The following is a 27,248-nucleotide window of genomic DNA, read 5'->3' as shown; positions in this document are numbered from 1 at the left end:
AAGTCCCTCAATTATTTTTAATCCTTACATTTTGTGAGGCTTTTTGTACATAACTCTCCCCTTCCCCAGTCTTCTTCCTTCTTCCCTCCTACTTATATTCCTGTGTCTCACCGTGTGGTTTTTTAAAACTTTGGATAAATTTATGTCATTTTATTCTTCATAGCAGTTTAAACAATTTCCCTTTTCTAGAGAGTAAACATCTAATAAGATTAGCTTTAGAGTACACATTCAGTGCTCACCTCAGTTTTCTTTCTTTTTTTTAACATCTTTATTGGGGTATAATTGCTTTACAATGGTGTGTTAATTTCTGCTTTATAACAAAGTGAATCAGTTATACATATGTTCCCATATCTCTTCCCTCTTGCGTCTCCCTCCCTCCCTCCCACCCTCCCTATCCCACCCCTCTAGGCGGTCACAAAGCACCCAGCTGATCTCCCTGTGCTATGCGGCTGCTTCCCACTAGCTATCTACCTTACGTTTGGTAGTGTATATATGTCCATGCCTCTCTCTCGCTTTGTCACAGCTTACCCTTCCCACTCCCCATATCCTCAAGTCCATTCTCCAGTAGGTCTGTGTCTTTATTCCTGTCTTACCCCTAGGTTCTTCATGACATTTTTTTTCTCTTAAATTCCATATATATGGTTAGCGTATGGTATTTGTCCTTCTCTTTCTGACTTAATTTCACTCTGTATGACAGACTCTAGGTCTATCCACCACATTACAAATAGCTCAATTGTGTTTCACCTCAGTTTTCTTTTTAATACCCTGAGCATCACTTTTTGAAATATAAATTTGTACTTTGCTTTGAAAATTGCATGTTTAACTAAACATTCAGTGATGCAAACCTAACAGAAGAGTTGAGGAATTAATTGTCTGATTTTCCTCTTCCCTGCTCTTGACCTTATGCTAAGAAAGGATGATTTCTCATATTGATGCAAAGACTACATTCTCTTAGCATTTGCTTTTTTTTAAAAAAAATTCATACTTTTTCCTCACGTAGTTGAGGATGAGGAGAATATTTAAAGACCCTTCCTTTGTTTTCTTCGACTTGGAGTGAGTGTAGATAGTAACCATTTTAATTGTTAGCAGAATAAGCAGAAAGTAAGATTTATGAATAATTAGTGTTTAGTAGTTAAGAGTTCATTATATTATGTCAGATTTTTCCGTATAGTTTTGAGATTACTTTTATTTTTTTAGTTTAAAAATCCTTATTTATTTCTCTGTGCCGTGTCTTAGTGGCGGCACACGGGATCTTTAGTTGCAGCATGTGGGATCTAGTTCCCTGACCAGGGATCGAACCCTGGGCCCCTGCATTGGGAGCATGGAGTCTTAGCCACTGGACTACCAGGGAAGTCCCTGAGATTACTTTTAAAAGGATTTTTTTCTTATACGTGAGCGTTTAAACATTTATTGTATTCTTTTTATTCCAACTTCTTTTCAGCCATCTTTAAATCCTGAGTATGAGAGAGAACCAAACCAGAATAAATCTTTAGCTGCAGGTGTATGGGGTAAGTAATTCTTGATCTATCTTTGAGGGATATAAAATGTTATTTTTAGGTTTCACTTTTGTGTTGTTTAAAATAAATAGGCTAGAATTAAACTTTCTCTTTTAAATACCTGTTTTTGATGTGCTAAGCTACAAAAAAGGTAGCACTTACCTTTTAAAAACCAAGATATTGCAGATAGGAGAAGATCTTGATTTGGATAGTTGATTTACACGTTAGTACCATTAAGTACACTCAAATATGCATTTTGAAAAAAATGGTCGTAAGTTAATGTAATGAATTAAAGTCATTTTGAGAGCAGCCTGATAATCTAACGAAACAAAAAAATTTAGTTTAACTTAATTTGTAGTTTTTCAAAGTTGAAAACTTAACTGGAAAAATAAGTACTTTTAATCAATCATAGTATGATATAAAAAATTAATTTTTTTATTTATGAAAATGGTTATACATAGACAGTATTAAAAAATAATTGTATAAATTTTGCCTACCGAACTAGTCTGTTTGAAATTATTTGCCTTTTTGATTGTCAGATCTTAATGAGTTTTTCTGGTAATAACTCCCTTTTCTTTAAAACTGCTGAGAGTTTAATTTGATAGCATCTTACAGAAGATTAAACTGCACATATAGTACAACTTAGTTAGTTTTTAGAGATTCAAGTGAAGTTTAAAATAATGGAAAAAACTTAAAATATGAAGATTTGATATCTGAAAAATAAATTTAATTATTTGATACCAAATTCAGAGGTGATGTGTCCACTTTGGAACTTGTACACATGTTCATTTGTGTTTTCTATTGAAAATCAACAACTTAACAAAACAAAAGGATTGTGGCTTATGACAGCATACTAGTCCTAACAGTAAAGGCATTATTTTAAACTTTGCCACTTCCTGTGCTGTTCTTTATTGTATTTATGGGGTGATACGCTGGGGGAATTATTTTGTTTCTTTTGATCTCCCAATTTAAGGGCTTCTTGCGGGTGGGGGTGGGGGTGGTCAGACACTTTTGTTAGAACCATGTGAATGGCATTGTTTTTTCTGTATTGCAAATTAGTATTTCTGCCACTCTCCCCAGGCCTACACGCCCAGACACACACATACCCAACCAAAAAAATCTCCCAAGCTCCTCTCTTAGGTATGTTTCCTTATTATTCAGTTTTTCTGGGAACAGCTGATTGCATAAGAATATAGAACCACCTGGAAGGTGTTAAATAAAATCTCTAAGAAATTAGGAATAATTTGGATTTGATTAAAATGAAAGTAAATAAAAAATCAAGAATGTTAGTGAGCATTTGTCATATAAAACTACCTATCGATACTATTGGTACTGATCCTTGGTTAATATAATAATTTTAGAAATGATTTAAAGGCAAATACATCTTTGAAAATATTGAGAATAAAATGTATTAATATAAAGATTTTGGTTCTCCTGTTTCAGGGTTGGTCAAAGGATTTTGGGCACTAGTTGAAAAGATGTTTAAAAGGATGATGTACTCTTTACTGTGTCTTAGGTAAACTAAAAAGTGTGTCTGCATTAGAAAAAAGAAAATGGTTAATTGTGGCTTGATTAATTGTTAAATTCCCAGTACTTCCCATAGGAATACAATGAAACTTTCATTGTATCACACTTCACTATTCCTTTCTTACTTTACCCCCTGGGTTCCCAAATATTGTTTTCCCCATTGCAACATTTAAAATAGCTATGTTCCTGAGGAAGACATGAGAGAATTTTAGGAAGGACTTCAGTAGAACTTTTCTAGTGCTACTTCCTTCCAGGTAAGTCAAAATTTAATAACGGAAATGTAATATGTATTAAAAAGCAACCACCACCAGTTTGTCCCTGAAACTGTCCTTTTGTAGATCAAAAATTGCAAGAGTCTAAACATAATATCCCAAATAAAAAATACTTTGAGTGAAAGTAGTCAGGCTATTTAAACTATAGTTAAATATAAGTTTAATTCTATTTAGATCTTAATTAGCTTTATTGGAAACACCCTACAGTTTATATCTGTAACTTCTGTAGTGTTTTGATCTTAACCAGGATCACTATTGCTTGATGCGTAAGATTAATATTTACTAATTAATTTATCTCATATACCTAATAATTTAAAACTAAACAAAAAATTAAGGCACTTCAGTGTGCCTGTGAGAATTTTAAAATAATTTACCTGGGTGACTGATTTGGGTAGTGAGAAAGAGAGAGAGAAAATGATGTGTTTGTGTGTCTGTATGCAATTTGAGACATTAGTGACTATCAAATTGATTTGTGTGTTTTTAGAAGTCCTGCTGGCTATTTGTGTTGGTGTAATATGTCAGGAACATATCACTAGCAGAGCCTAGCATTTTGTGCTTAAGATACTAAATAATGAAAAACTTCAGTCACTAGTAATTAACTTAAGCATAGTCTTGTTTCAGCTCAGCGTATATATTTGTGTTTATTCCTTGAGAATTTGATGAATTTATTCCTGAGTTTTTCTCATATTTGATACAGTACTTAAGAGCATCAAGGCTCATCTTTAAGAACTGTATTCATTTTTTTAGCCTTCTAAATCAAAGTTCTAAATCAAAGCAAATTAGTGACCAGCTCTTCTTTTTTTTGGGCTGTGTTGGGTCTTTGTTGCTGCATACTAGTTTTCTCTAGTTGCGTCAAGCGGGAGCTATTCTTCATTGTGGTGAGCGGGCTTCTCATTGCGGTGGCTTCTCTTGTACGGGCTCTAGGCGCACTGGCTCCAGTAGTTGTGGTGCACAGGCTCAGTAGTTGTGGCTCGTGGGGTCTAAAGCGCAGGCTCAGTAGTTGTGGTGCACGGGCTTAGTTGTTCCGTGGCATGTGGGATCTTCCCTGACCAGGGATCGAACTCATGTCCCCTGCATTGGCAGGCGGATTCTTAACCACTGTGCTACCAGGGAAGTCCCTGGTGACCAGTTCTTAAAGGTGGGCTGTTTTTTAGAGAATTCTAATGGTATTAACCACTAGCATACAGGTTGAGAGTGACATGATTGCACTAAATGCGTTTAGGTCATGAAAACAAGTGACGTTTTTAAAGTGACCTTGTAAAAGGATTAAGAGAAGGGAGTAATCTTTATCAAATTTCTTTGTATGAAAGCATTCTGTTGGTAGATTGTTTATATATTGATATGACTGCACTTTCCTTCAGTGTCTTATATGAAAACAATTGTTAACATTATAACAAGAAGAAAAAGGTAATGCAACACATGTTCAAGGTTGAGAAGGAAAAATTAATAGTTTGATTAGACAACTTGACACAAGTAAATTTTATTTGGTCAGAGTTACACATAGCGTTCATCATTTAAGTTTTTGTTTTAGAAATATATTTACTTAAGCCCACTCTTTTTTCATACGAGTAACATGGGGACCTTGTTAAAGGAAAGAATAGCATACTCCTGCTTTGACATAAATTATGTTAGTGAAACTCACTTGATTAAAACTCTCATATTACTATAAAACAAAAGATTTGTACATTAAATTAAAAATTCAAAACCAGCAAAATTCAAACAACATCAATCTGTATAAAAATCTTAAAATATTTTTGTTTTAAAATTAGTGTTCAACTGGATTTAATTGCTGTGGTACTGATTGTTTGCTTTTGATATTTGTATGTTATTGTATCTTCTGTGGTTAAGTTTCTTCTTCAAATTAGTGTGAAAACTTAATTAAAATACTGTTTATCCTTCCCTTGGCTGTATGCTTTTATTCACACATTAAAGTTGCCTCTTACGTCAAGATGAGCAAATTAAATTATTAACTGGCATCACTGTGATGGTGAGGGAAAGGGCGGACCCCTGACTTAGTAGTGAACACTTACAAGCCTCTTAATTTTGACCATTCAGTACAGACTTGTTATTAGTGTTTTAGTTGGAGATAGTATACATTTTGAAGTATCTGACCTAGCAATACTTTAATTTCCATTTTCTCCAGTAGTATAATATAGTGGTTAAGTGCATTGGTTTTGGCATCAGATAGGTCTGGACCCTAATGTTAGGTCTTTTACTTATTAGTTATTTAGACTTTGGGAAGACTACTTAATCTCTGAGTGATTTTCTTGTCTGTGAAATGAGAAGGATCACTGAACTGACACTAATGGAAAAAGCACTGTTAATATTAAATTGTCTACTGTGTCATATCCTTGGTCATGTCACAGGTGTTTAATACATGTTAGTTAATTATGTTGAAATCCAGTAAGTGAGGGAGATTCTGGTACATTTAATAAAAGGCAAAAAGTGTCCTAAGTGATAGATTGAAAAATAAAAGTAAAAACTGATTGAATCAGAATGTATATATGTATGTATCAGGCAACTATATGGAGAGTATAGTTAAAGACAGAAAAGAAGATGAGGAATTGAGATGTCAGCTCTGACTTATGTCTGCCCAGCTTACTTTGTATCAATATTATACATGGCAGTATTTTAATTCTAATCTTTCTTCAAAGGCTTGAGCCTTTCCCCTCCACCATTGGCTTTGGATTTAAGGGAACAAAACTAATTATAACATTCAAAGATACTGGGAGAGCATGAAATAACAAGATAATAAAAGGATATTTAAAGTCAGTTATTATCAGATCACAGTTGTCTGTGAGGATAGAGGGAAATAATGATATGAAAATCCAAAACATTTGCCTTTAGATATTTTGAAGGCAATTTGAATAAGAGTAACTGTTTATATGAGCTTGATAATAAGCACATATGACTTATAGAAGGAAGTCACCAAAGTCACTTACTTTCTAATTCTTGTTTATAAGTGTTAAAGTCTTTCATCAATACATAAATTTTCTCTTTAAAAAAATGAACAATTTGGGTCTTTTTCATGTAGTTTACCAGTTGATAAAGTAAATGGAGAAAGTGTAGGAGTCGTCGTTGGATACTGTTTGAATCCAACAGATTCAACACTTTAACTCAGAAGGTTTATGAGAGGAGAATTTGTAGAGATAATCTATGAATAGATGAGCCAGTTTATAAGTAATATAAATGAGGCAAATTTAAGTTACTAGTGCTGCCATCACCTTTTCCATTACTTATATGTGATAATTACTATCAAGAACTAGCTTTCCCTCCCTCTCCTCCTTCCTCCCCTCCTCCCTCTGCCCCCATTCGTTCTTCTTGGCTTGTTTGTTCTTGTATTGATACTTAACACATTCTTATTAATTCAGGCTCTCAGGGTATCTCCCGATCAAAAGCAGGGTCTCTGGAGTCCAAGTCCTCGATTTTGGTCAGTCAGTCTCATGATACCAGCACTTCAATAACCAGCAGCTGCTGGTCTTGGAGAGTCTCTCTGGAGAGGCTGCAGCTTACCCTGGGGACAGACACACTGGTGGCACACACACTTGGGAACACTCTACCGCGTGAACACCACTGCTGGTGGCCGCCATCTGGCCCATTAGACTAAGAACACTTTGCTTGTTCTTAAACATGCAGGTTTATGTAGTATGTTCAGCATAGTTATATAGGATATAGGTTAGTCTTTATTAAAGGTGTTTATTTCTTTTATAATTTTTCTCATCTTCCATACTCTCGTGGATTTTAGGTTTCAATTTTAGGTTTAAAATTCTTGAAAAAGGACACCTTTAATTTGAAATACAATTGGAAACCTATTACAGTAGAGATTGTATATGACTTCTGGACATTTTTTCTAGTATTTGGTTTAAAGAAAACATTTTACTGCAACTCTGAGACAGGAACTCTTTTTCATTTTACAGATGAGAGATTAACTAGTGAGGTTAGAGCAAGTATTAAAATTCTGTAAATCTGGCACAAAAACACATGGTCTTAACCTCTGTACTATTTGACTGTGAATACTTTGTAAGTACATCAGCACTATGTCTGCTTCTCTTTCCTCCCAATCCCTATCATCATCTTTTAGGTACATTTATCATCTTTTACTTTACTACCTCTCTTCTATGACTGATTTCTTCAGCTTCACCCTTCTTCTTTATAGGATTTTCTCTCATTCTTTGCCCTGAAGACCTCTTTGAGGAAACTGTAAGAATATTTCTTGCTCTTAGGTGTCTAGAAAACCTGTTTTAGGAAAGGTGAACTTTGTAGTCAGGAATTATATTGAGGCTTAAACAATGCCTGCTTGCTTATCTGTTCTCCTCTTCTGGTTTTGATCAATGATGATTTACGTATAAAAATATTTTTTTTCTTCTTGTACCTTCTGCCTTCAGTGTGGGATCATTTTACTTCTGCCTAAAGTATCAATACGTTGTTTAGGATTTACTTTAGTAAAGATCTTTTCTTGGTGATTGAGATTGATTTTTGTCTGAAAAGATTTCATTTCTGTCTTCTGCCTTATATGGCACTTCCAAGTCCCAGTTCTACAATCTAGGATTCTACAGGGCAGATTAGTCCCCTCCTCAGCTGTTGGGTTCTTTTGTGCACACACTCTAAGCTGAAGTTTTTTCCTTTACTTCACTCTCTGGAAATATGTGTTGAGGTCATCCATTGCTGATGAACCTTCCCCTGTTCTTTCTTCTTTTTTAAATAAATTTATTTATTTATTTTTGGTTGCGTTGGGTCTTCGTTGCTGTGCATGGGCTTTCTCTAGTTGCGGCGAGCGGGGGCTACTCTTCGTTGCGGTGCATGGGCTTCTCATTGTGGTGGCTTCTCTTGTTGCAGAGCATGGGCTCTAGGCGTGTGGGCTTCAGTAGTTGCAGCACATGGGCTTAGTTGCTCCGAGACATGTGGGATCTTCCCGGAACAGGGATCGAACCTGTGTCCCCTGCATTGGCAGGTGGCTTCTTAACCACTGTGCCACCAGGGAAGTCCCCTTCTCCTCTTCTTTACTGTTGTATTTGTTTTGCTCCCTTATAGTAATTCTAACATAAGGATCTAGAAGAGAAAGAAGATAAACTTGTGTGCTTAGTTTGTAATACTGGAATAGAAGTCTTCATCAGTCATGTTTGAACTTACTTAATTGTGCTGTACTGAAAGAAACATCCCCTGCTTTAATACTTGAATTCCTCTGAGATCAGACCTTGCAGGCTCTTACTACCTTTTGCATTTCCCAGCATCAGTCAGTCATTCTTCAGATTCCTGAGCTTCATTTAATTTAGATTTTGAGTACCAGACTGTTAAGATTTTATCTTATATTTTAATTTAAATAATTGCTAATTTCAAGAATTTTAGTTATGCTGTAACCATCTGTTTACCAGAAGTAACTGTAACTTAAACTGTTTAGCACTATTTCTAGCGTTCTTCATTGGCCTCTGTTTGAGATCATTATTCTTCATTTTCATTTTGACTTCATTTTGTTTTTCAGAAAAACTATATATTGGTGATGTCATTTGTGTCCTTATGTGCCTGAAAATATCTTTCTTAGCCTTAATATCTTGGGCCTTTGTAGGCAGCTGAGCAGTTGGAATGTTTGCCCTAGTAGATGAACATTCAGTGTTTAACTTTCAGAAAGATGAATCTTTTCTCACTTTGCTTTAGGTTCTTGTTGTGTTGGTTTGTTTGGCTTTTTTGGCCGTACCACACGGCTTGCGGTATCTTAGTTCCCTAACCAGGGATTGAACTTGGGCCCTGGCAGTGAAAGCGCTGAGTCCTAACCACTGGACTGCCAAGGAATTGCCAGGTCCTTGTTCTTTAATCCTTTAGCATTACAGTAAATGACATACCATATAAGGTCGATAGTTTGAAGAGTTAGAAGTTCCAGATGGACTTCGAGAGTCCCTCCATGTCCCTAGGAGTCCTTGTTTAGTTTAGTTTTTGAGATAATGCAGTAGGAAGTTTGGTTTGTTTGACACAGGGCATCATCATATATATCTGTGCTACTCACCATCTCACAGAGTCGTATCTTAAGCTAATTTTAATTTAGTTTTTCTGCGATTTCTTTCTTTAATTCTTTTCTTCTAAACTCTCCAACTGTGAAACTGATGCTTTCAGAGTTTTTCTAAGGGAAGAAAGACATACGTCTCTGCCATAATTGTGAATATGCTCACTGTAACATCTGTTTGATTACACATTGACTGATTAAACTCTAGGAGTAATTTTTCATATTTTAGCAACTGTGGGTGTACTGAGAAAAGCTTTCAGTTAGCAAATATTATTTCTAGTACTATCTTCAGAAGCCAGGACTGAGCTGGATCCCCTGTGACTTACACAATGCCTTCTGTGTAGTTTGGATGGCCAGTAAATATTTGAATGAATTGGTATTATGAAAACAATTCCCCTTTTCATTAGTCATAACTTAAGTAGGAATTTAGAAATAGAGGGACTGTAGTTTCTTTCTAATTAGTAATAACTTTATGAGTGAGATAAAAAGAATGAAGGAATTAGGAAAATTCTCTTTTCAAAATGGAGAAGAGGAAAATATATTTTATATTTCAAGTCTTAAGAGCCATTAGGATGAAATTTGTAATTTAAAAAAAACAATGAAAAGTATGCTAGAATGTAGTTAATTTTGGCTGGGTCATAGTTAACCATTATAGGAAACTAGCTGAATTCATCTTTGTTACTTGACATTGCTCAATTCTTGCTATGATTTGTTTGATTGTTTTAGCTTTATTTCTCAAGCAGGAATATAGTTCATAATTATTTTAGTCAGGAAGCAGCTGTAACTTTTAAATATAATCAAGTTTGGAATATACGATTCTTTTGGTAGTTTAATTTTATGCTAAAATTTAAACTGTGTAACTATTGCTCGTGCTTTATTTATGCAGAATATCCCCCGAATCCTAAATCTAGAACTCAAAGGATGCTGGTCATTAAGAAAGGTAATACAAAAGACTTACAGCTATCTGGATTCCCAGTAGTAGGAAATCTTCAGTCACAGCCAGTTAAGAATGGGACTGGTCCAAGTGTTTATAAAGGCTTAGTCCCTAAACCTGCTGCTCCACCTACAAAAGTAAGTTCTAAGTTGTTAAACGTGCAAGTTTTAAGTTGATTATCAATTGAATTACTTTGACAAAAAAAATTTCACGTTGAAGTGTGGGGGTATTGGTGGGCTGCTGATTTCTAAGTGGAAAGCGTCGTTGGCCCACTGTGTGTCATTGATTTTAATTGTCTTGTAAGTGGCTTGTGTGTTTGTCCATGTATGTTTTATTATTTTAGTAGTCAGTAGTAAATGAAATCTATAAATACTTGTTTTGCAAGATGTATCTGTGATATATTTACTTAATAATAATGTATAAAATGCTCTGTCCTTCGTGTTCAGTTTTAGGTTTTTTGAAACCAAGAAAACTCACTTGTGTTTTCTTGGTATTAGGCAAAAGAAACCTAACTTAAGGTTTATAAAACTTTGAAAAAATAGCAATGTAGTTAGATGTTTTATCTGAATACCAGGTTTTGATTTTATTTGTAAAAAAAGATGGAAGAGAACCATGTAGAAATGATTAAGGTATAATACAAAAATAATTGTTTTTATGAGCCACATTTAGTCATCTTTATGTGTTCAGTTTGTTTTCTCTCTCTTCTATATACTCTGTTTTAGATACACATTAACGTTTGTGTGTCTTTCTTTAGCCTACACAGTGGAAAAGCCAAACTAAAGAAAACAAAGTTGGGACTTCTTTCCCTCATGAGTCTACATATGGTGTTGGAAACTTTAATACTTTTAAATCAACTGCCAAGAATTTTAGTCCATCAACAACTTCAGTGAAAGAGGTATGGCATTTAAAATTACTCCTGAGTCGGGCTTCCCGGGTGGCGCAGTGGTTGAGAGTCCGCCTGCCGATGCAGGGGACACGGGTTCGTGCCCCGGTCCGGGAAGATCCCACATGCTGCGGAGCGCCTGGGCCCGTGAGCCATGGCCGCTGGGCCTGTGCATCCAGAGCCTGTGCTCCGCAACGGGAGAGGCCACAACAGTGAGAGGCCCGAGTACCGCAAAAAAAAAAAAAAAAAAATTACTCCCGAGGAGCGAAATGTGTCTTAATCATGGTAATTTAATTAACAGTGAACAAAAGGCATAGATGCATTAAATGAATGCATTAAAATGAGATATTTTAGTTCTTTCAGAAAACTTGATTCAGATACTTCCCTCCGTTTGCTAACTTTTTTTGCAGTTTAAGTAGGGATAATTTTTAAAATTTCTAACAAAATTTCCAAATGTCCTAAAATGTAGAGAAAATCATACAATGAAACACCCATATACTTATCAACCAGAAAGAGTAATTTATAAGAGAAGAATTATGAAAACGGGTATTTTGACTTTTGACACAGAGTTATGCTATGCTGTCTGATTGAACCTTGACTAAAAATAAGGATTTTTATTATATAATCTTCTTTTGGGGATGATGGATACTAAGAGAGGGCAGAGAGGAGGAAGAAGAGGGAAAGGTGCATATTATTATTTTACTGACCTTGAAGTAGCTTACGTGTTTCTTTCTCATTTGGCCAGCTTTCTGAAACTTCTAGATCAGGGACTTCCCTGCCCAGTTCAGGGTCAAAAGACACTTGTGACTGTATTGTTATAACTGAGATTGGTCTGGGTACTATAGTGGAACATTATAACCCCTCATATACTAGGTCTCAATCATAGAATTTTAGAACTCTGATGGAAGGACAAGCATTCTCAGCTGGTCGGTTGTGGCTTAAATTCTGTAGACGTTATTGCCAACAGTTAAGCATTTTGGTTTATTCCCATGGCTTAAAATACCTGTGACACAGAATTCTAACATTCTCTTTTCTTTTGTACTCCACTGTCAAAATGGACTCCAGTACCTGTTCTGTTACTGTCCCCTCCTGCTCTTCCACAAAAGTTTTCCCTCGTAAAACACTATCTGATAAACTCAATGTGTACCTGTGTGTAAAGAATTATAATATGTATGGGAAGCTGTTACGAACCTTAGAACTCTGTGGAACACAATTTTAAAAACTGCTTTTTTTTTTGAATTATAGAAATGTTTAAGCAGTTTCAGGATTCATTTTATAAAATAGTATTTAAAGTCCTAATTTAGAATCATAGTTCTTGGTATTATCAGACCTTAATTGTTTTGTAAAATTTTTATGTTTACTCATTCAGTAGGATAGATAAAAATGGCAGTCATAGTGGAAAACAGAGTTTAAAATAGAATTTAAAATCAATTTTGTATTGGGAAGAAGGTGAAATAGAAAGTTATGGTAGTTGTAAACTTTATATTGATATTAGTTCTCTGTCTACATTTATCAACATTTTTGATTTTTTTTCTTAGTGTAATCGCTCAAATTCCTCTTCACCTGTTGACAAACTTAATCAGCAGCCTCGTCTAACCAAACTGACACGTATGCGCACTGATAAGAAGAGTGAATTTTTGAAAGCATTGAAAAGGGACAGAGTAGAAGAGGAACATGAAGATGAAAGCCATGCGGGCTCAGAAAAGGTAATTGAACTTGCAGTGTAATTCTTGGTTTGACATTAGCATGTCATTGGAATAGGTGGGCCAATATTACTTATTTAGGACCTTTGAATATTTTCATATTTCTGAAAGCAAGGCTAGCTAGCTATTTGCGTAAATAATGAATTCATTTCTAAAATAGATTTTTCTTACTCTGTAGTTCCTGAGCAAAAATGAAATTAAAAAAATTCCTGTTCATGTTCGTGTTTTCCCCATCTTGCCTACCTTTATTTATCCTGTTAGTTTTCTCTTTATTGAATAGATGTGAATACATACAGTCAGAAAGCTGTTGGTACCCTTCACAACTTAGTTTTACATCTTATGAAACTGTCTCCTAAATGATTATATAATCATTACAGTTGTTTTATCAATGAAAATCTAACCAGGATCTATTAAAGTTTTTTTTTAAACAATTCTATTCTCTAACTCATTTTTTTTAACCCTTCAAAAATCAGGATGACGACTCATTTAATTTGCATAACAGCAATAGTACTCACCAAGAAAGGGATATAAACCGAAACTTTGATGAAAATGAAATTCCACAAGAGAATGGCAATGCCTCGGTAATTTCCCAACAGATCATTCGGTCTTCAACCTTCCCACAAACTGATGTTCTTTCTAGTTCACTTGAAGCAGAACACAGGTTAGTGTTTTTGCGTTTGTCTCTACCCAGAATTTTGATTTTATTATAGAAAGTTGATTTATTTTTTAACAGCTTCATTGAGATATAATTTATATACTATAAATTTTTTACTCAATTCACTAATTTTTGGTGTATTTGTGTAACTGTCACCACAGTCTAATTTTAGAACATTTCTTTCACTCCAAAAAGAAACCCTGTGCTCATTTACAGTTACTCCTCATTGTTACTCTCTGTCCTTAGGTAACCACCAGTCTGCTTTCAGTAATACTTTATCAAGGTTCATCCATGGTGTATAGCATGTGTTTCTCTGAAAATTGAGTGATATTTCTTTTACATGGCTTCAAATTTTCTGTAATTTTTTTTTTTTTTTGATTGCGGAATCTCAGTTCCCAAACCAGGGATCGAACCTGGGCCACAGTAGTGAAAGCCTGAATCCTAAACATTAGGCTACCAGTGAACTCCCTGTAAACTTTGATTCTTAAGTTACATACACATTTAAGTACTCATATTGCTTGATTTAACAACTTAGGCATCAGTGATACAGTTCTCAAGGATGACAGTTTTTTTGTTAAAAAATATATGAAATAGGCACATATATTACTGTTATTATCAAGTTTCAGTATGTCGTCAAGGTATTGAGGATAGCTTCAACATCAGAGGGGTAGTTGTTACCTTGTCTAAGCACCAAATGAATTAATAGAAATGAGTGCCAGAGAAATTCAAGGGAGTTTTGGGGTAGATAGCATTATGGTTTGAGTACCAGTCAGAGTTTTAATTGGGACCTAAATTAAATCTTAAAGGGTGAGACAGTACGGGCAAGGGTACTGGGTAGTCATTTTGGAATAAAAAGGGGCATGAAAGGATATTTAGAGTTGAACACATACCTAGTTTGTTTTAGGGTTAGTGAATAGAATATCTTGACAGGAGTGTGGAGTCCTTAATGGAATTAGAGATAAATTGAAAAGGCAGGGCCTTAGAGATCTATTCAAGCTCTTTCAATGCTTCAGATGAAGAAATAGCTCAGGGAAGTGAACAAATTAGCCTGTGTCTTATACCTGGTTTGTGGAGAGTAGGATTTGTGACCCAGTCTTCCACTTCTAGTCCTGTCCTTTTTCTAATGTAAGGAATTTGAATTTGTGGTCATGGTGTTAAGGTTAAGGAGTTTGTTCTTTAGGAAGTGGGAAGCCATTGAAAATATTTAGTGGAGGGTGGTAATTGTGAAAATGGTATCAGGGTGATTTGGTAATAATTTGAAAGAGAATGGGAAGAAATGCTAATGAAAAGGCAAAGTGCAGATCACTGTTGTGGTGTATTCCTAATTGTGGGGAATAGGGAAATACAGAGTTTTTGTTTTGAAAGCTATTCTAGAAGCAGTTAACAGTTACAGCCCTTGGAGGGAAGTGGAAAGAGGAGAGAATGGACAGTTAGGAATACTTGTTTTTCATAAAATTTGAAATAATTTGTTCCATCTGCATTATTATTTAGTTATGATTCAGTTTTTAAAAGTGAAACAAGTAAAAGTAAGGATCTAGTGAAAGGTGTGAGATTGTTTTTACCAGTCTAGATCTGTAGACTCTGGACTGGGTGGCATTGAGAATGGAAGTGCCATTCCACAGGGAGGCCATAGGTTACAGTGAAGACAAAGCATTAAATGATTAAAAGAAATGTGAGAAATAGTAATTAACAGTGATGGTGACTACGACATTTTAGTTCAGAGGCAGCAGAGTTTGGTGCAATGTATACTAACTTAGGAGGCAAAAAACCAGAATTCTGCTTCTTTGTTTGCTGTCAAGTAGGCAAATTGTTTTTACTTAAGAGATCCTGGTTCTTCATCTGTAAAATATGGGTATAGTGTTACATTTTCTTTCCAGTCTCTGAGCACTTTTATGAGATTGTTTGAAAATGTGTAAAGGCTACAAAGTAGCCAATATGTGACAGGTTCAATTTGAAAGATGAGTTAGGTGTAAAAAGGAGTATGTTTAAGAGATGTTAAGAGATGTAATTATGGAATCTTAAAAAAATATGGTTCTGAAGAACATAGGGGCAGGACAGGAATAAAGACAAAGACGTAGAGGATTGATTTGAGGACACAGGGGGGGAGAAGGATAAGCTGGGACGAAGTGAGAGAGTGGCACTGACATATATACACTACCAAATGTGAAATAGATAGCTAGTGGGAAGCAACCGCATAGCACAGGGAGACCAGCTCCGTGCTTTGTGACCACCTAGAGGGGTGGGATAGGAAGGGTGGGAGGGAGACGCAAGAGGGAGGGGATTTGGAGATATATGTATACGTACAGCTGATTCACTTTGTTATACAACAGAAGCTAACACAACAATGTAAAGCAATTATACTCCAATAAAGATGTTTTAAAAAAAACAACAGTATAATCAGACTAGTACAAGATATGTGGCCATATAAGAAACAGAAGCTTTAAAGGCTCTAAGTCAAATGCAGCATGGCTACAGTATTCTTGTTTGCCCAACTAGAGAAAGTGGTTGATTCCCTGTTAATCTTTTTTTTTTTAACTGAAGTATAGTTGATTTACAATGTGTTAGTTTTTGGTGTACAGCAAACTGATGCAGATTCTTTTTCATTACAGTTTATTACAGGATACTGAATATAGTTCCCTGTGCTATACAGTAGGACCTTGTTGTTTATCTATTCTTTTTTAAAATTAATTAATTTTTGCCTGCATTGGGTCTTTGTTGCTGCATGCGGGCTTTTCTCTAGTTGCGGCGAGTGGGGGCTACTCTTCATTGCGGTGCGTGGGCTTCTCATTGCGGTGGCTTCTCTTGTTGCGGAGCACGGGCTCTAGGTGCACGGGCTTCAGTAGTTGCGGCACGTGGGCTCAGTAGTTGTGGTGCACCGGCTTAGTTGCTCCGCGGCATGTGGGATCTCCCCGGACCAGGGCTCGAACCCGTGTCCCCTGCATTGGCAGGCGGATTCTTAACCACTGCACCACCAGGGGAGTCCGTCTTCGCAAAACTTTTAATCTTTTGAGCGAAGAACTGTTACAGGTACTTTTTATAGTCTTCCAGGGAGTTGAAGTTTTTTCCGTTAAGAGAATTTTGTAAAGACCAAAATAAATGGAAATCTGAAGCTGCAATGTCTGGTGAATATGGCTGATGAATCAGAACTTCCCAGCCAAGCTGTAACAGTTTTTGCCTGGTCAGCAAAGAAACACGTGGTCTTACGTTATCCTGATGGAAGATTATGCATTTTCTGTTGACTAATTCTGGATGCTTTTTGTCGAGTGCCGTTTTCAGTTGGTCTAATTGGGAGCAGTACTTGTTGGAATTAATCGTTTGGTTTTTCGGAAGGAGCTCATAATAGAGGACGCCCTTCCGATCCCACCAACTACACAACATCACCTTCTTCGGATGAAGACTGGCGTTTGGTGTGGTTGATGGTGGTTCATTTTGCTTGTCCGATCTCTTCCATTACACATTGCTGTACGGTATCTACTTTTCATCGCCCGTCACAATTTGTTTTAAAGACGGAATGTTTTCGTTGTTAATTATTAAGTAGAGAATCGCATGTGGAAATATGGTGAAGAGGGTTTTTTTTCTTCCGCTTAACTTACGTGGAACCCAAACATCAAAGCGAGTAACATAACCACGCTGGTGCAAATGATTTCCAGCGCTTGATTTAGATATTTTGAGTATGTTGGCTATCTCCCGCATGGTATAACGTTGATTGTTCTCAGTGTCTCGATTTGATCGCTATTGACTTCAACTGGTCTACTTCACCATGGAGCATCGTCGAGCGAGAAATCTCCAGTACGACACTTCTCAAACCTCTTTTGACACGTTTGATCAGTCACAGCACCTTCTCCATACACTGCACAAATCTTTTTGTGCTTTTCAGTTGCGTTTTTATCTTTCGTGAAATAATACAGCATAATATGCCAAACATGTTCTTTGTTCCATCTTCACTGTGAAAATGGCTACACAAAAATTCACCAATTTTGATAAGCTTTTTTTAAAATGCATGTTGAATATGACAGCTGTTACAATACAGTCTAATACAAATACTGTATTAATACTGTATCTAAACAATACAAAATTGTTTCAAAAGAAGTTAAAGACAACTAAGCGCTACTAGAGCCATCTTATAGAAAAAAAACCGAACGAACCTTTTGGCTAACCCAATAAAATGGATCATGTTTTCTTGCTCACAGTGTAAAAGGAATTATCTTACTTGGGTTAAGTTCTAAATTAAATTTATTCTTTCCCCCCTTTCCAGATTGTTAAAGGAGATGGGCTGGCAAGAAGACAGTGAAAATGATGAAACATGTGCTCCCTTAACTGAGGATGAAATGAGAGAGTTCCAGGTTATTAGTGAACAGGTAAGAAGAGCTGAATCATATAAGTTTAATTTAAAAATTGCCCTTCCTTAATCAGAACAACATATAACTAAGCATTTTGGGGGGTGGGGAGAAAGAAAGTTTTACAGTTTTATTTAGGAATTTGTTAAAACATCACACTGTAGGTCAGATTTGCCTTTCTTTTAAATAGGTCTGCAATGCTGACTTCTTTAAATCCATGGATCTGCAGTGCTTAGGAATTAGTGTAAAGAATATGTCTGATTTGTCACTTTTCAGGTATTTAAAAAATGACTTGGGGATAAGAAGTAGCAGCAGTAGCTTTGCCAAATGTAGCTTCATTTTTTTATCCTTTGCACAGGAATATTTTATATTCTAGAACATCTTTTTTTTAATGTCTTAATAGTTGCCGTTTTGAAAGAGTATTCCTTAGAAAATGTACAGTAGAGTGTCAGGGAGTTGAGATTTTTCTTTTTCAAATCCATTATAGTTTTTTAAAATAGTTCTGGTCATACAGAAGTGATTTTCTATACGGAGATATTATAATTTATATTATAATCTTCAAAACACTTCTTAAATGTTTTGAATGAAATCTTTGAGGAAATTAGTTACATTTACTTCATAATAAAATAGACTTCATCATCCTAATTAAAAATTTGTGGCAAAATACGCATAACGTAAAATTTACGATTTCAACTATTTTTAAGTGTACAGTTTTTTGGCATTAAGGTATCCTTTTTTTAAGACACAATCCATTATATGTGTATGTACCACATTTTGTTTATTCATTCATTGATGGACACTTGGATTGCTTCCACCTTTGGCTATTATAAATAATGCTGCTGTGAACATGGGTGTATAGGTATCTGTATCTATCTATATCTATCTATCTATAGATAGATACCTATACACCCATGTTCACAGCAGCTTTTATATCTATAGATAGATAGGTAGTCTATAGATAGCTGTAGACTCTATCGATATCTGTAGAGTCCCTGTTTTTAATTCTTTCAGGTATTTACCCAGAAGTAGAATTGCTGCATCATATGGTTATCTATTATTAACTTTTTGAAAAGCTGTCCTACTGTTTTTCTGTAGTAGCCACACCATTTTACATTCCCACCAGTGGTGCTCTCTTCCCTCTCATTTCTCATATTTTTTTCCCAACACCATTTGTTGAAAAAGACTGTGCTTTCTGTATTGAATGGTCTTGGCACCCTTGTTAAAAATCATTTGTATATGCAGGGGTTTGTTTCTGGGCTTGCTATTCATTGGTCTTCAGTTCTGTTTTTGTGGTGGGTTTTTTTCCCCTATAAATTTATTTATTTATTTTTAATTTTGGCTGTGTTGGGTCTTCGTTGCTTCACATAGGCTTTCTCTAGTTTCAGTGAACGGGGTTACTCTTCGTTGTGGTGCACGGGCTTCTCATTGCGGTGGCTTCTCTTGTGGAGCACGGGTTCTAGGCGTGCGGACTTCAGTAGTTGCAGCACATGGGCTCAGTAGTTGTGGCTCACTGGCTCTAGAGTGCAGGCTCAGTAGTTGCGGTGCACAAGTTTAGTTGCTCCATGGCATGTGGGATCTTTCCTGACCAGGGCTTGAACCCGTGTCCCCTGCATTGGCAGGCAGATTCTCAACCACTGTGCTACCAGGGAAGTCCCTTCAGTTCTGTTTTTATGCCAGTGCCACATTGTTTGGATTGCTGTAGCTCTGTAATATGGTTTTTTTGGGTTTGTTTTTTGTTTTAAAGGATGGAGGAGGCTATGTTTAGTGTTGAGTTCAGCTAAATTCAGGACCCTGGGAAAGCCAGGACCTTTTTCTTTTTTTTTTTTTTAAATAAATTTATTTATTTTTGCCTGCATTGGGTCTTGTTGCTGCGCGTGGGCTTTCTCTAGTTGTGGCTAGAGGGGGCTACTCTTTGGTGGGGTGCGCTGGCTTCTCACTGCGGTGCGCTGGCTTCTCACTGCGGTGGCTTCTTTTGTTGTGGAGCATGGGCTCTAGGTGTGCTGGCTTCAGTAGTTGTGGTGCGTGGGTTCAGCAGTTGTGGCTTGCAGGCTCTAAAGCGCAGGCTCAGTTGTGGCGCACGGGCTTAGTTGCTCTGCGGCATGTGGGATCTTCCCAGACTAGGGCTCAAACCCGTGTCCCCTGCATTGGCAGGCGGATTCTTAACCACTGTGCCACCAGGGAAGTTCTGTAATATGTTTTGAAATCAGCAAGTATGAAACTTCCAACTTTGCTCTTCTTTTCAAAAGAGTGTTTTGGCTATTCTGTAATCCCTTGAGCTTTTAGAAGAGTTTTAGGATGGGTTTCTCTGTTTCCGCAAAAAAATACCTGTGAGCTTTGATAGGGATTACATTGAATCTGTAGATTGTTTGTGGTAATATTTGCATCTTAACAATGCTAAGTCTTCTAATCCGTGAGTATGGGATGTTTGTTAATGTATTTTAAATGTCTTTCAGCAGTGTTTTGTAGTTGTCAGTGTAGAAGTCTTTTACCTCCTTGGTTAAGTTTATTCCTTATAATTAAGAATAAGTATTTTTTCTTTTTAATGCTATTATAAATAAAATTGTTTTCTTTTTTTAAGAATTGTTTTCTTAATTTACTTTTTGGATTGTTCATTGTTACAGAAATGCAGCTGATTTTTATGTATTGGTTTTATGTCCTGCAACTTTGCTACGTGTGTTAGTTCTCACAGGTTTTTAAATAGAATTTTTAGGTTTTTTACATATAAGATCATGTTGTCTGTAAACAGATAATTTTACTTCTTTTCCACTTTCATATTTCTTCCTTCCCAGTTAATGTAAATTTTTTATTCAGAAGTTAGTGAACCATGTTATTTTTCACAAGCTGATGATGGGTAATACTTCTGAAGGATTTTTTTTGTTATGTTTATTATATTGTCCAATTTACAAACAAGAAATTCACATTAGGTGTGCAGTTGGGTGAGTTTTGACAAATGTGTATAGCTGTATGACTATGATCCCCAAAAGTTCCACATTGTCCCTCTTTGCATTTAGTTCTTTCACTCCCAGCTCCAGCCCCTGGCAGACACTGATTATTTGCTTTCTGTCCCTATAGTTTTGCCTTTCCACAATTTTTTTTCCTGGATACCTTTTTTTTTACATTAATTTTTATTTGAGTATAGTTGATTTACAGTGTTGTGTTAGTTTCTCCTGTACAGCAAAGTGAATCAGCTATACATACACATATATCCACTCTTTTTTAGATTCTTTTCCCATATAGGTCATTACAGAATATTGAGAAGAGTTCCCTGTGCTATACAGTAGGTCATTATTAGTTATCTATTTTATATATAGTAGTGTGTATATGTCAATCCCAATCTCCCAAGTTACACAGTGTTTTACTAATTGAACCATATATTGTTATAGTCCTGGATCTGGTTGCTTTCATGCTTTTGAAACTCACCCATGTTTCGTGAGTAGTAGCCCATTGTGTGGGTTTGCCATTTTGTGTATCTCTTTGAAGGATTTGTTTTGAATCTGAAGAAAGGCATCAAGAAAAACCACTTAATATCATTACCATAAGGTAGTAGTCAAGGAAAACATAATATTGCCTGACCAAGATAATTGGCTTTAAAACCCTGTTATGACTGGGGCAGGTAGATAAAACCCTATTGATAATAAAATAATTAACTGATATAAAAAATTTGTGCATACTGTGGGTTGGAGAGCAATGGCCTGTAAGTATAATGTCCATTTTTTAAAAAACTAAAGATAAAGACATGGGTATATTTATGTTAATGATGACATGTCATTTGACATTTAGATGCCTAAAAAACCATTGGGGCCTGATGCTGTTTATAAAAGTATTCATATTGTATCTGGTAACAGTTGAGAATCTGAGTTTAATCTGAGTTTTATTCTCCTCAAATTCTGCAAACATTTAAGTGTTCACTATGCCCAAGATTTTAGAGTTTATAGAGATGAGCTCCTTTATAGTGCTGCAGTTTAATGAAGATAGGTAGATTCCCACATAAAGCAGAATGTGGTATAGCAGTTTTCAAAATATTTAAGGTGAGATCAGGAGAGAGAGAGAGTGTCATGCAAATTCATCAAATGTTTCTTGAGGTCCTATTCTAGAGTGCTGGGAAAACAAAAATTTTTGCCCACGTAGAATTTACATTAATTAATTAATCTAGAGGTAAGCGCCAGTTGCAGTGATCTGGAAAAGCATAACTGAGTTGGGTTTGAATTGGCCTTTGTCAGGTAAGATGAGGGAATGACATTCCTGGTGTAGGGAGTGAACAAAGGCAAAAGTAAGAGTTCAGGGTATGCTGGGGTTCAGAGTGGCTGGAGCATGGGGTAGAAAGATTTTAATGAAAGATCTTGATAACAGTAATAAGTAGGGTGAGTCTAAGTCCTAGTTTGCCTTGGAGAGTCCCAGTTTATGCATGTTAATCCCACTGTATTTATTAATGGCACATGTTTACTCATTCTCAAAAGTGCCCTAGTTTGAATGATAAATTAACGTGGCCTCCCTAATTGTGAGTAACGTCATGTGAGCTCTTAATGCCCTCTAGGTAATTGTGCTAAGTGCATTTTTGTAGTATTTGTATGAAGTCGGTAATATCATTAGTCCTGCTGTGTAGACGACACAACTTAATTGGCTCATAGTGGTTGGGTAACTTTCTCTAGGTCTGTACAGTGTGTATCATTAGTGGAGTTGGAAGTTGAGCCCAAGTCTGGCTGACTTCATAGCCTGTGCCTATAACTGTGATATAAGGTTGAAAAAACACATTGTGGTCATATTAAGGTTTTTGTATGCCATGTCAGGATATAGATTGTGTTTTATTATAGGAAACCTTTTGAGGTATTTTTAGGTATGTGAAACCATTTGTACATGTGGAAGTACAGGTATAGTGTAAGGTATATTGGAAGTGTAATTGTGAAGACTAGGATCAGGATGGTTAGTTGGGAATATATTGTAATAATTAGGGAAGGGGTAAATGAGGGCCTGAAGTAGAGAAATGACAGTAAAATGTGGTCTTGATGAGACTGAGATCTGAAATAGAATCAGCAGGATTTTGAAATTTCAACTTATGAACTGATAATTATATCATTATTATAGACAGGAATGGAGGAGGAGGAGCTGGTTTTAGCAGACTGTATATATATATATACACACACATATGTATGTATATGTGTAATTCTATGCATTTTACATAAATACATGTATATGTAAAATAGACGTGTGTGTGTGTGTGTGTGTATTTCCCCCCCACGCACCCCCACCCCCTGGGTGGGGGGAGGGTTCAGGCATTTAGAGAAATCAGAGATAAAGATCAGATTTGTTTTTTATCATAATTGTCCACAGTTGATTTTAAGCTGTGGAAAGATTAGGTGGCACTGGGTGATAAATCATGTGAAGCAAGGATAGAACTTTGAGGGATTAGAAAGGTGTACCTTTAAGAGAGAGATGAGGCGTATTTGTAACCATCACAGTGTCTGAGAACGGCAGAGACTGAGAACACTGAGAACATAGCTTTTGTTTTTCTTAGTAAAGTTGGTGGTGAGGTCATTTGTTCAAAGTAAAGGGAGGTAGCTAAATAGGGAGGGAAAAAGGAAAATTGAGAGCTAATAAGACTCTAGACTTGTTATTTCTAGTTATCAAGGTCTGTAGCAAAATTAGCTGTGATGTAAGTTGCCCTTTGGGTTTGGATCTTACCCTATCCTTATGACTTAAAAAAGCCCTCTAGACTATGATACCTATAGATAGTTCCAAATATTAACTTATTATATAACTGGATTTGGTCTTACAGAAATTTGTATTTCTCATTTTGATAAAACTTACCAGAGTCTCAGACATTTTTCTTACTTATACCATACTTACCATACTAACCCTTCAGTTCTGATTTTCAGAAATAACTTATTATTTTTTTCAATATCTTAATCTCTGTGGTTAAGCAAAGGCCTCTGTTTGATTTTGTTACCTTGTACTTACCTTATTTGAATACTCATTACTTACTGGAGTACTTTGTATTCTGGTTATTCTGCAGAGTATGAGTAAAGCGGATTGTGGGGTATGTTAATAGCCTACTTAGGTCAGAATAATAAAAATAACAGCTGTAGCTTAATGGTTGCTGATTATATTGTAGGCAGTGCCTGAAGATACTTATTACAGTTCTCATTAAGGAAATGAAAATTTGGGAAGGTTAATTCCTTAATAAGTGACAGACTTAGAATTCACACATACCCTGTCTGGATCCAGAATCTTTTCACTAGACTAGTACTATACACCATATACATATATACATATACATATACATATACATATATATATATATTTTTTTTTTAATAGTGGTTTGGTAAGTTATAAATGCAGTTCTCCCAAAGGTAGTGATTTATTCATAGGAAATACTTTGTTATATTAGTTGGATCAATTACCTATATCTAACTAGTTTTTCAAAAATGATATCATAATCTATGGAGTTTTATTACCTTTATTGCATTCATGGGTACATTTGATTATTAGAGCATTCTTAATTTGTAGTAACTCTTGGAGGATAGTTTATTTATTCCATTTATTTTTGTTGACATTTTAGTTACAGAAGAACGGTCTGAGGAAAAATGGTATTTTGAAAAATGGCCTGATCTGTGACTTCAAGTTTGGACCCTGGAAAAACAGCACTTTCAAACCCACTATTGAGAATGATGACACAGAGACAAGTAGCAGTGACACATCAGATGACGACGATGTGTGAAGGATTTCCTAACAGCTTTAGAAATTTTAGTGTGATACATCTCTCATACAGTTTGGGGTGAATTGTAAAAATGAAGAACTATAATTTATGTAGTAAAATACCCCATTAGAAGATGATTTTTTTGGGGAACTTCAATATGAAGAAAACCAAGAATGTTGTGTTGGGCTGTGTTGAACATTATTTCTTTGTTAAATGAATGTTGTAGAAATGAGGACTTTGGTTGATCCAACATTGACTTTCTTCATCACTGCAGCATTTCTCTGACTAGCAATGTGACGATGTAACAAATGAGATTTTCTCATTTAATAATAAAAAAATTGTGTAATGTTTTGCAAAGCTTCTGTCTTAAAATGTCCAGGTCTTAAGAAAAAAGGCAGCTTACACTGTTTTGCTTGCAGAGTCATATCTTTTTCGTACAGTGGAAATCCTCAAGTCCACTTTGTGCGGCTCCCCCCACTCTCACCCCTCCCCCCTGCAAAAAAAGGACAATGTAGCATGTTGGCTAAAACTGGAGCAAAGTGCACTAAAACATTAATTTCCTGAACTCAACTATTGTACTAGTCACCTTTTAAAACATAAATTGCTCTTTAGCCATTTGTAGTTCAGTAAATGTTACAGCAAAGACTTGCCACATTTTCTTCCAAATTTTAAGAGGTGATTTTCAAGAGCTTTATTTGGGTATGTTGTCAGACCAGGATTTTCAGAGTTGATGGAAAAGAGTCTTGTGGGAAAACTTATTTTGATAAATTATTACACATGCAGAAAAACTGATCACACTGACTGGATCTGTCCACAACATGAAAAATAAACTGGATTTTCAGAATATTGTCGTTCTCTGTAGTGTTAAAGGTATTGGTCTGTAAACATAATGTGGTTTATTCACTTATTAAAACAAAGTTAAACTTTATTAAAGATGGTGATTACCTTTTGAGTTTAGAGAAAGCAAGCTATGGAAAATAGCTTTTTTATTATCAATTGCTTAACAAGTTTATTAAATGAATGTTAACCACTTTATTTTTCATTTGCACATTAATTTTAGAATCATTTCTGTTTACTGCTCACTGGAAGAGTAATTTTGCTCTTTTTTTTTTGTATTTTTGATTTTTCTGATTTTGTTTATCCACATTTACTTTAGCTTCCTCCATCCCACTCCCATGTTTAAATATATTCTGATTGTAAAGAGCATAATCTTAGAGCAAAAATGTTTTCGGTTTTATGTCTGATTGAGGTAATCCTCAAGATTTTTAAATTGTGTTTTCTCAGAAGGCTTCAGTGTTTTTGCTGTTTCCCTTTCAGTAATCCTACCCAAGTTTCCCAGCTTCCACCAGAAGCCAGATTTTTTTGGTTTACACTGAGACTGGTGGTGTTGGGGAAATTTAAATAAAACACAATTTCAACCCCACAAAACTTATGGAGGGTGGCTTAGAGTGGTAACAAAGTATTAAATATATCTTAAAGTTATCATTTAAAATCAGCTTTTATTATACAATATGCCGCAGTCAGTCCAGTCACTTAAAGTAAAATGTAGCATTAGCCACAAGAGAACCTGAAAGTATGCTTTCACAAAGCGCTGTCAGTATCATATATTGAATGTTTTGGGGACTCTTAGATTTCACTATTTCGTTTATGGGTTAATAAAATCTATCAGATGCAAATTGTATTTGCTAACACAAGCTAGAAGGGATCTGAGAAAAGTGGTTTACATTTGATCTAATTTAATGTGTGTTCTAAATAGCTTTCAGAAAATATTCTGGAATTTTTAATTTTTTGGCATTTTCTGCTTTCTATTCAGATAATTGTTTTTCTTTTTTGCCTTAACTCTTTATCAGCAGTTATTACTTGTTTACTGTGCATTCACACATTGTCATTGAATGTGTTTAGTGTGGCAAGACACAACAGTGTGATTATGTGTTACATTATAGCCTTAACTAGTTTGGCTACTGAGTGGGTGGAGGCATACAAATGTATTTTGATAGAATGGTTAAAGCTTAGCATAATTTTAAGTTGCTGTTGAAATACGGGCAGCTGGTAGAGTTTGAACTGTATTGTTTGAAAGGGAGCCCACAAGTAGTATAGAAACTAGTTACATTGTACATCTAGTGTGAAATTGCCAAACCCAGGACATAGAGGCCTGAAAAAAAAATTTACTACTTTTAATTGCTTCAAACTCAGTTTCTCTGCAGCAAATTCTTTTTTACAACCACTTTATTGTGGTATAAATTGGCATAAACTACATACTTAAAGCATATAATTTGATAACCTTTGACTTGTGAAACTATTGCTGCAGCTAAGGGTAGTGAATATATGTCAGGCTGAAAAGCTTTTTAGTGTTTCCTCCTTTGTGATCCTTCCTTTTTACTACTCTCCTGTCTTCCCAGCCTTTTTTTTTTTCTTTTTTTTAATGAGCAAAATTCTTATGGTAATGGGTTTAAAATAGCATTTCCAAAATTGTATCTTGTTTTATATTAAGGGTTAGAATAACTTATTTGCATAAATAATTTTTATTAAAGTTAAAATGTAGAAGTGTTAATCTAAAAATAATCAGATCGACTTGATAATATTAGGTTTACCTTAATTACAGTTCAGTATGTTGAAGGGCTTGGTATCTAAACATTTTTAGTTCCTTTTGCTAGTGTTTATATGTAATGATGTTAGAACATGATTATATAAACATTTTAAACTTATTTAGGAAGAAGTTTAAATAATAATGTCTTAAATAACTTATTGACCC

General features: G+C 35.5%; 1 protein-coding gene across 3 annotated transcripts in view; it reads left to right on the top strand.

Annotated features, from left to right (window-relative positions):
• Window positions 1–25,421, top strand: part of GPBP1 (GC-rich promoter binding protein 1) — a 71,797-nt gene extending 46,376 nt beyond the window's left edge. Inside the window, exons 5-12 of one of the 3 annotated variants that reach the window (XM_060009470.1) lie at window positions 1,442–1,508; window positions 2,577–2,636; window positions 10,177–10,361; window positions 10,979–11,119; window positions 12,646–12,813; window positions 13,284–13,471; window positions 17,721–17,823; window positions 24,359–25,421. In XM_060009470.1, the coding sequence (XP_059865453.1) occupies window positions 1,442–1,508; window positions 2,577–2,636; window positions 10,177–10,361; window positions 10,979–11,119; window positions 12,646–12,813; window positions 13,284–13,471; window positions 17,721–17,823; window positions 24,359–24,517 (1,071 nt within the window). In that variant the 3' untranslated portion in view covers window positions 24,518–25,421. The remainder of the gene's footprint in view (window positions 1–1,441; window positions 1,509–2,576; window positions 2,637–10,176; window positions 10,362–10,978; window positions 11,120–12,645; window positions 12,814–13,283; window positions 13,472–17,720; window positions 17,824–24,358) is intronic. The other 2 variants (XM_060009469.1, XM_060009471.1) reach the window with 2 other exon arrangements.
• The last annotated feature ends 1,827 nt before the right edge of the window (window positions 25,422–27,248 follow it).

The sequence above is a fragment of the Delphinus delphis genome, chromosome 3, assembly GCF_949987515.2.
Source record: "Delphinus delphis chromosome 3, mDelDel1.2, whole genome shotgun sequence".
In the NCBI taxonomy this organism is placed as follows: Eukaryota; Metazoa; Chordata; class Mammalia; order Artiodactyla; family Delphinidae; genus Delphinus; species Delphinus delphis.
This window is presented reverse-complemented; position numbering and strand designations above follow the sequence as displayed.